The following is a 9564-nucleotide window of genomic DNA, read 5'->3' as shown; positions in this document are numbered from 1 at the left end:
TTAAGTTATAGATTCAAACTATTGACAAGTAAAAAACCGCATCCAATAAATGCGATTTACGTGCCAACATGACATAGATGAGGTGGACCTTAAACTCGATTAGGCGAATGCGAGTGAGTGCAAGTGAGGGATAAGCTTTTCCCGTTCGCTAGAAGGGAAACTGGAGAAGAGTTCAGGCAGAAATAGATGGTGAAAACCGCTTTGGAAACTATTAGTAAAGCGTGCCATAAAGATGAGTCAGTAAGAAAATCGTATACGTTGTACGCGACTTTCCATATATAGAAGTCGCGTACATTGTACGCAATTTCTATTTATGGAAAATCGCGTACAATCATTTAAAATATTTATATATTTTTTATGTATTTTTTTATTTATTTTACCTATAAAAATATTATTTATTTTATTAGTATTTATTTGACTTTTTATTTTCTATAGAGTTTTTATTTATTTTACCTATAAAATATAATTTATTTTATTATAAGAAAAAGTATACCTCCATTGGAACATATTTTTTCACAATAAATCTTAGATCATATTAAACATTACAATAACTTATATTAAAAAAATTAAAAGAAATAAAACCTGTGAAGAGAGGGTTATTAATGAATACTATGACCACTGCTGAACAAATTTTATCATGAAATCAATTAACGAAACAATATATATACTATATAAAACTCGCAACAAATGTACACAATTTCCATCCCAACACGTGGCTCCATGTCATACCGAAGTCGCGGCCAATGACTGCGACTTTCACAAAATTGTAGTCATTGGCTGCGATTTCGGCTGAAGTTTCGCCTGAAAACTGCTATTTCACCTAAAATCGCAGTCATTAAATGCGATTTACCTAAAATCGCACCCAATAACTACGATTCCACTGTCCTTTCAAACCTAGATTATTTGTGTGATTTGTTTTTTTAAAAAATATTATTTAAAAAAATTGTGAATGATATTTTTATTTAGTATTTATAATATCCAAAAAAAAAGTAAAAATAAATTAAATAATCAGCCTCCTTCTTCTTTTCTGTGTTCTCCGTCGGCATATTCTCCTCTTCTTCTGCGTTTTTTTTCACTGTTCTTCGTTAACTCTCATTGGACATGCCGCTATTCAGGTTAGTAAAAGCCCTAATTTTCTTTTTGTTCTTGAATTCGATTCGTTCCGTTTCGTACGATTCAACATACGAAACGAACGATACGCGAAATTTCCGATTCAAAAGCACGATCTGAATCTATGTACAAGTTTAACAATCTTTTGTAGATAATCATTATCTTACAAACGAAGGATAAGTTTGGGACTAATTTAGAATGATTAAATATGTTTTTAGGAGTAGTTGATTAGTTTCTTCAAAAAGTATTCTCAAAAGTCATTCCAGGATGAAAATTGATTCTAGTTTTACATGCTCATTTTCTATCATAATCACCCACAGGATGAAATTAGATAAGGATAATAGCTTGAATTTCAGATCAATATATAGTTTTGTACTGAGAAGCTTGTATCAGTTTGTAAGTCTTCAGTTTTATTCAATCATTAACACCTCAAATAGTTATACATTGACACAAAAATGGCAAGATCTGCCATCTTTGAGACTCCCTGTGTTATTTTGTTGGTACTAAATTTCCTCCTTTTTATCTCAAATTTCTCAGCTCTAGAGATGAGATGCAGCCATAGAACTTCGCTTTGAGAGAAGACAATAGAGAAAATGCAGAAATTGGGAGATTTCAAGCTGCCACACTTCTTCAATTACCCCCCATATTTCACGTAATTTTCTTTTTCTGCCCAGTTACCATTGTTCTTACATCAGTATGAGCTACATCAAGTTAGTTAAAAGTTCAGTGAATCAATATCTGATCATGTTGATATCTTGTTTTTGACGGCTATTTTCAGAGCGAAATAAACTGACACTTCACTCTCAACCAGTAAAGTTACATAACAGTAGTTACATAACACTAAAGGATAAACTTAGGTACTTACTGGCAAGTAGGTCTCTTACTTACCATTATTCAAAATTGACAAGAGAAATGAATGCATAAAGGAATAGAGAGGAAGTAGAATAAATACTGGTCTCTTACTCACCATTATTAAAAATTGACAAGAGAAATGAATGCATAAAGGAATAGAGAGGAAATAGAATAAATACTTGTAAATTTTTTATTAGTGATAAGTAAGAAGATACCTACTTACCAGTAAGCACCTAAGTTTTATCTCTAACAGAATCCTGTATCACTTATAGTCTCATAAATAAGAATGTGATAATTTTTACCTTGCTGCAATTCCTGAAATTGTTACTAGTAACCTTGATTGTTTCACTTTTTTTCCTTTTTTTTTTCAATCTTGTCTTTTTGTCTTGAGTTGCAAATGTAATCTTCTATTGCATGTCTTCTCAGTTTGCAACCAGTGAGGGACACCCGCGAGAAGCAAATTCAACTTTGGAAGGAACTTATTCTTGACTATTGCCGAACACAAAAGATATTTGTCATCGGACTTGAAGAGGAATTTCCTATATTTACCAATACTGCCATCGAGAGTAAATTCCATGAACTTATTTGGCCCTAATTGGTTGCAAATCTTTTACCATTTGCATTAATATCAACCTTAAAATGGCCATTGACATTAGCATCATGAACAGTCTGAAAAAGATGTAAGATATTGGCCTCATTATATGCAGCCTTTCACTCTATGGAGGATAGAATATCATTAGAATTGGTGTATAGGGCTCTCAGTCATGAAGCTATGTGTTACTATTTCAGTTTATTTGATGTATTTTACAGTGTGATTGTGCTGCTACAGGATCTCTCAGTCATGAAGCTAGAGAAGCATTTCTCTCAGCCTTAGTTTCAGATGGTCTGGCCCTGCTTATTTAGTTCTATAATCCTATTTGTTTAGAGTCTCCATTTCATTTCCTAAGGGAAAAACTGATATCTGTTGCTTTCATTTGTCCAATATAGGTCGCGCAGAATGGCTGGATAAGGGACATAGAAAATGCCTTATTTTGTGGCACCGGATTCAAGATTGGGCTGACATCATTTTGCACTTCGTAAGATTAAATACCAAGTTAAATTTTTGGTTAAAAAACACTTTTGGTTTCATTCTAGGAACGATTTAATCCCTGAAAACTAATGATTTAGTCCCTATACTTATAAATTGATTATAATTTAGTCCCTGAACTTTAGTGTGTAACAATTTAGTCGCCGTAGTTTAAAATTTGTAATAATTTAGTCTTTATTGTGAAAAATCTCATCAAAATTATGTGTCAATTTCTATTATATAATTGTTTAGGCTTTGTAGTTTATAAACACATTTGGTCGCTTGTCATTTTATCTGTCATTAAGCTTAACAACATTTTTTTACAATAGAGACTAAATCGTTACAAATTTTAAACTACACAGACTAAATCGTTACATACTAAAGTTCAGGAATTAAATTATTTCAAATTTGGAAGTACAATGACTGAATTGTTACAAGTGATGGTTTTGAAATTTTTACTGTCTAACTAAATAGGTGAAAAACAATGGACTTGAAGATAGTGTAATGACGGTTGAGGAAATGCGTTCAGGAGTTGAATCTAGAGGAACAGGTATTCCCATGCATTTTCTGAGGTGATTTGGATATTCGAATGATTTTCAATTGGTAATTTTAGGTTTAAATCTGATTTTGATATTTAAATTTGTTTTTGTACTCGTAAAAATTTCTATTTTGATTTCTGAATTTCGTTTTGGTCCTTATTGTCAAATTTTACACCAAACCGATTCTTAAAACATAACTTATGTGAGAATTTTTTTTTTTTTTAAATGCTCTAAGAAATATACATAGTACAGAACTAAAACAAATTTAGTTAAATAACAAGTTTAGTTTCTCAACTTTGGTCTAGTAGATGCATGAAACTCGAAAAGTATTTAATGTCCGCAAATTTTCAATTTTTGTCTCAAATAAGTCAATTGAAATTGGAAAAACGTGTGTAATAGGTCTCTAAATTTTCTATTTGGTGTCTAATACGTCCTTGATCTCATTGATATTTTTAAAATTTCATGGATGTAATGGATGATATACAATTTAATTTTGTATCTAATAGAATTTTGACCTTTCAATTTTGGTAGGTTATATTTTTAAAAATTGGAACATTTGGGAGCTCAAAAATTAAAACAAATAAACGTAAACATCCATTAGAGTTGGATTATATGGTTGCGATGCTGTTTGTTTCTGCTTAAATATTACATCCTGAAATTACATTGAAACCTCATTTTTCACAGACCAAAATTACTCTTCTTTTTTCTTCTGTTTTATGCATCAGAGCTTCAAGGGATTGATCGTACGATTTTAATGAGAGCGTTGAAACTGCTTGAGCAGAAGGGGAAGCTTGCAATTTTCAAGGGTTCTTCAACAGATGACGAAGGAATTAAATTCTCTGTATAACTAAAACTGCTAAATTTATCCACATTGCCATTCGTAAAGTTCTCCTCTAAATGGTACTTTTCTTTAGTTCCTCTGCCAATTCAAATTGGGACTATAAACAGTTCTTGTGATCCTGGCCAAATTTGAAAACGAATAGAATTTAGAAACTGTTAGTGTGTCTTGAGATGACTTTAGAGAAAAAAGTTGTTTTAATAGTTATTAAATTTTTGGTTAAAATACTAATTTGATTCGTGTACTTTCAGTTTTGATTTATTTTGGTCATTATATTTTCAAGATGTTCGATATGGTCCTTCTACTTCATAGACGAAATTCTTCGTTTCAGACCAATTCTTTGCTGCAATCGCTTTAATCCATCCCATCAATGAAAAATCATAATACGCCTCCGTCGTGCATTTCACGTCATTGTCCTTCGTCTCGCTTCGATTTATCTAGATGCAATGCAAGCAGGTTCAAGTATCTGAATAACTTATCGCATGGGGGGATTTGTTGTTATTAGGGATGGTCTCTAGCTAGCAACTTAACCTTACAAGATTGCTGAGAAAATTCTGAAATCCTAAGGATCACTATAATTTTTGAAATTTTTTTTAACTATTCAAAATATACTTTTAAGAGGACTTGTTGAATTTTATATAGAGAGAACTTGATTGAAGTTGCAGATTATTTTGCCAATCAATTTTACTCTTGTGTGGAATTAAGACTTTGATGGATAAAAGTAAATACAAAGAGATAGAGATGAAAATTGAAAAATACCACAATCTTACAATATTTAGCCTTTTATGTTTTCCATGACGTTGAGAAATATCAAAACACTTCATCCTCAGAGCCAATCCGAGCATAGCTCAAGTAGAAAAGGGTACTTATTACCATCTCTAACTTCGATGGTTCGATCTTCCACTCCTGTAATTGTTTATCCTTAGAAATTAATGCGTTTAGATATTACTTCGGTTTTTATATTTTCTTCCTTGTGTTTTCAATGCTTATTCAGTCACACAAAGTTTCTTCTTCTATTTCTGTCCTAACAATAATCATGTCACTAATTCTGAGACAGAGTCCACAAAATTCTTAGCTAATAAAAGTAGAAATATGAAGAAACTACTATGGTTATGGGTAGAAGAGACTGTGCTTTTGATTTACACTACAATACCTCTCATGCTACAAATCATAATGCATTGGTTGATTAAACCTACATAGGTAGTGAGTACATACCCGATAATTTGTTTGCTCGAACGCCACCAGCAATATTAAGATATGGTCGAACCCAAACAGCATGGGAGTTTTGTACTCAGATGCTATGTGCTCCAGCAGGTGGTTAGCAAATCTGAAGGCAGGGAAGCTGGATCAAGTTCCCAACAGTCCTTCAGATGCCTAAGACCAAGAGCCTCATCTGCAGCGCAAAGCATCCGAGCAGGAATTTGATGCGAAAATAATCGGATATCGTCCTTTTCGAACCATCTAATAGCATGATAACCAATCTCCCTCCTCTTAAATATTGTCTTGTATCCATCAACCTTCTCAAGATAAGCCATACTCAAACCATGCATCTCGCTGTAAGTTGTTAAGAACACTGCAATATCGTAAGTTCGCTTCTCTTTACTCGAAAGCTCTCTTCTTTTCTCTGCATCCAAAGCTTCTTCTTCTTTGTAAAGTGCCCATACTGACCCCTTTTTGGGATAAATCCTATAGACTTCCTTTGCTGCTCTTTCGCAATCCACAGCATGAGAAAAAATGTTCAGTGAATCAATGGCTGTTTTATCACAAACCTTAAATCTACCACAAGAGACATGAAATCCCATTTTCTCCCAAGAAATTAGTGTTTCATCCCCATTGTTTTGAATTTCCAACCAACTCATTTTCACCTCAAATGGGTTTGCAGTAACTTGTTCAATCAAACCATAATGCCTAGGCATTCCATCATCATCATCATATATTGCCCACACTTGCCCTTTCTTGAAACTTCTCTCCATCCTGTTCTTGTCAAAATCATAAAAATCTGAATCCTCCACCACCATCATATCCAAATCACCTCCATTACAAGAAGCAGAAGCTCCTTGATTCGTACCCTTCTTGGAATTCCTGTGTTTTGCATTTTCGGAAACCCCGGTCCTCTTCGATGCTCCCTGTCGACTAATCCGTAGTAAACTTTCCATCTCTTTCAAAGTTAGTCTATCCTCCTCCCCAATTACCCCTTTCTTCCTCTTATTTTCTCTATCTTCAGCTTCCTCCTCCTTTAACTTCAGTTTCATCTTCGCTTTTCGAGCTTTCTGAATCACCTGAGACTTTAATTCAGCTAAAGTCATCATTTCCTCCTCAATCTTAACAGGCTTCATCTTAGACCTCTGCAAAATATCATCAACACTACTCATCTTCTTCCTCATACTCCCACTTCTTAATCTTCTAGCACTCCATATTTCATCATCACTATCCAATCCCTCCTCCAAATCGCCATTTCTAGCAGATTTTCCATTCACTTCCAGACCTTTCTGCTCCTCACCACTCATTTTCCTCACTTTTTGCCTCGAGCTAGAATCTTGTAAGCCCTGAAAACTACCAGAATTTTGCCTAGAGCTCAAATTCCTTAACCTTCGACCCCTAACCATGTCCGAATTTTCTCTACAATCAGGCTCATCAGCCACAACCTCGACGGCCTTAAAGCTCTTCCTACAACTAGGACACACCAAATTATGGCCTACGTACCTCTTCTCAAACTGGTGCAACAGCCGGCACGTCGAGCAAGCAGTCCAAAACGTCTCCCTCTCCGCGTCCGCGACTCCAATCTTCTCGTCCTGAATCCGAATCCTGAGCTTCAAATCGTACTCCGTCCTCCTAACCTTATCGGACAAAAAGCGAAACGCCTCGCCGACGAGCTTGAACGCCTCCTCGGAACCGGAGTAGGGATTCTTATCCGGATGCAGAATCAGGGCGAGCTTCTTGTACTGTTTTTTGATAGTGTTGATGTGAGCGAAGGGCTCCACCTGAAGAATCCGGTACCAGTCGTCCGGAGAGTCGGCGGCGACTCGGAGAATGTGGAAGGAGGTGAGCATCTCGGCGGCGCCGTCGAGGTTTGGATCGAGGCGGTTGGCTCGCTTCGCATACTTGAGAGCAGACTTCAGATTGGAATCTTTGAACTTCGTCTCCGCCAGTTCTCTGAGACGCCGAGCCTCCTCTGGTTCTTGCTCGGCTTCTCCGCCCATTTCCACAGAGCGGCCGCGGCGGATGAAATTCCCGATCGCATTCGCCGCCTTAGAATATATTGAAGAAATGTCCTTTTTTTTGGCGATAAAAATTCAGTTAATTTTGTCCATCTTTTTTCGGACTTTTTTTAAGAATAACTTCTTTTTTAGTATTATACAAAAGATAACTACATATTTAATATAATTACTTGTAAATAAAAAAATTTATGTTGATACAATTTTCGAGAAGCTGGTCGTACTGAGAGTCGGTGAATCGAATTGTCCACTGAGTGATTATGGAGAGGTTGTTTGGAAGACCAAGAGAGTTGATAGCTTCACAAGATCTAGGCTTTGGAAGTTGAGACGAAAGCGGCAAAAAGAGAAGGTGAGTGGATGCTGACACACTCCAATGCAAGTTAGTATATGAACTTAAGAGGAGAGAAGTAAATAGTGATTTGAGAGGAAATTGCATACCTTGAAAGGTTATGGATCATTCTATTTATAAGAGATGTGGTAGCGTGAGCACATGGTGGATGGGCGTGCTTGTTCATACAAGGGCCGCACAGAGGCGCTATTGCCGCACTATGGCCGCGCTATTGTTGCGACAGGGCTGCGTTACGCGAGAGGCCGTGATACGTGCGAGGCCGCTCTATGTGCGGGGTTGCACTATGTGCGAGGTCGCACTACGCGAAAGGCCGCGCTATGTGTGGTGCTGCGCTACGTGCATGGCCGTGCTATGCGCTTGACCCCTCTATTTCCGTCCTATGCTTTGCTAAAATAGTTATGCCAACATATATACCGCGACTTTAGTGCATTTTTAGTGCAACTTTAGCGTATTTTTTAGTGCATCTCGTATCCTATAGTGCACTATTTAGTGCATCTTATAATGTACCATTTAACGCATCATACAAGTAAAGACCTCAAATGGATGATTTTGTAAGAAGATACCTTATGGTTTAAGTTCTCTTGATAAATTTACCCCCAACAAATTACACTTTCAATTATCCGACACAGGTTGTAACTTGTGAAATACTTTTCCAATTCAGGTGATCCAACCTGACCTCCACAACACAATGTTGCCTAATAACATGTCCCTTTACATTGAGAGACGACCTTTTGATATTGAAATGATATGTTCTTCTACGTAAGAGATGAGCTCCCGTTTATATGGATAAAGTTGTATACTATTTATAAATAGTTTGCAAATAATTATGTTATAAAAATCTCACTTTTATCAAGTACACAAAATAGTATGATTTCTTTTACCAATTAACTATAAGTGGATATCTTAATCATTGAACTAGTTAACTTTTTTTCTCATCGTAATTATAAACTTAATAAATAATAAATTTTATATTCTCTTTTATTGAAGGGTATTAGAAAAAAGTTAGGATTGAATTGTCGGTATTCTTGTAAATACGTAACTATTCATTGTAAACCGAGATTTGAATTTCCAACCTTTTAATCAACAATACATGTCTTAATCATTCTCTCCCACGACCCATCTTCCATGACAACAGAAGGTTCCAACTTGATCCCTATTGAAATACCTCTCACTAGCTTAAGGGTTTAAGTCCTTAAGTGAGCTACAAGAGGCAGAGAGGAGCAAGTATGAAGATGAAGGTAGAAGTTTAATGGAGAGGAGGGTAAGTAAGTGTAAAATGAGGGCAAAATCCAACCACAATTGAGAATAATGATAAGAATAGCTAAGATTCCTATCCAAAAATGTCATTCGTTTTGATGAGAAAGAAAAAAAAATATCAAAAATTCGAGTGGTATAAGTAGTTCGTTAGTCTTTCCTCCGACGCCTCCCGTTTATTCTACTTCATTCTTTCATGTTTTTTGTTTTGTTTCTTTCGTTTTAGCAATAAAATTGTGCTTATGTTGCATGAGAATACGAGGAAATAAAATCATTCTCCCCGATCTCATATTTTGGTGTTTACTACAATTCACGAATATGACTGGTAAGTTCCACACCAA

The 9564-nt window shown here is 35.6% G+C and overlaps 2 protein-coding genes across 3 annotated transcripts; one reads left to right on the top strand and one right to left on the bottom strand.

Annotated features, from left to right (window-relative positions):
• The first annotated feature begins 963 nt into the window (after positions 1 to 963).
• Positions 964 to 4649, top strand: VPS25 (E2F/DP family winged-helix DNA-binding domain-containing protein). Of its 2 annotated transcripts, XM_022289567.2 has the most exons (7): positions 964 to 1115; positions 1648 to 1762; positions 2389 to 2528; positions 2792 to 2845; positions 2950 to 3038; positions 3503 to 3578; positions 4293 to 4649. In XM_022289567.2, the coding sequence occupies exons 2-7, from the start codon at positions 1704 to 1706 to the stop codon at positions 4412 to 4414; spliced, it is 540 nt and encodes a 179-aa protein (XP_022145259.1). In that variant the 5' UTR covers positions 964 to 1115; positions 1648 to 1703; the 3' UTR covers positions 4415 to 4649. The 2 variants fall into 2 exon arrangements, with proteins under 2 accessions (XP_022145259.1, XP_087974999.1); XM_088118873.1 differs by lacking the exon at positions 2792 to 2845.
• Positions 4650 to 5153: 504 nt separating this feature from the next.
• Positions 5154 to 7701, bottom strand: LOC111014884 (DNAJ heat shock N-terminal domain-containing protein). The gene is made up of 2 exons (XM_022289745.2): positions 5621 to 7701; positions 5154 to 5311 (listed from the first exon to the last, which is right to left on the bottom strand). Exon 1 carries the CDS (start codon positions 7603 to 7605, stop codon positions 5704 to 5706), a length of 1902 nt encoding a protein of 633 aa, XP_022145437.1. The 5' UTR covers positions 7606 to 7701; the 3' UTR covers positions 5154 to 5311; positions 5621 to 5703.
• Positions 7702 to 9564: the final 1863 nt, after the last annotated feature.

Source organism: Momordica charantia (genome assembly GCF_013281855.1).
Source record: "Momordica charantia cultivar OHB3-1 chromosome 10 unlocalized genomic scaffold, Mcharantia_2.0 BLBB01000010.1, whole genome shotgun sequence".
NCBI lineage: Eukaryota > Viridiplantae > Streptophyta > Magnoliopsida > Cucurbitales > Cucurbitaceae > Momordica > Momordica charantia.
This window is presented reverse-complemented; position numbering and strand designations above follow the sequence as displayed.

What these genes read in the sequence shown, in the direction of transcription:
- VPS25 (XM_022289567.2), top strand. Translation starts at nt 1,704, where the DNA reads ATGCAGAAATTGGGAGATTTCAAGCTGCCACACTTCTTCAATTACCCC. An exon ending in CTCAGCCTTAGTTTCAGATG is followed by an intron (nt 2,846 to 2,949) that starts GTCTGGCCCTGC and finishes TGTCCAATATAG; the next exon opens with GTCGCGCAGAATGGCTGGAT. An exon ending in AGTTGAATCTAGAGGAACAG is followed by an intron (nt 3,579 to 4,292) that starts GTATTCCCATGC and finishes TTTATGCATCAG; the next exon opens with AGCTTCAAGGGATTGATCGT.
- LOC111014884 (XM_022289745.2), bottom strand. Translation starts at nt 7,605, where the DNA reads ATGGGCGGAGAAGCCGAGCAAGAACCAGAGGAGGCTCGGCGTCTCAGA.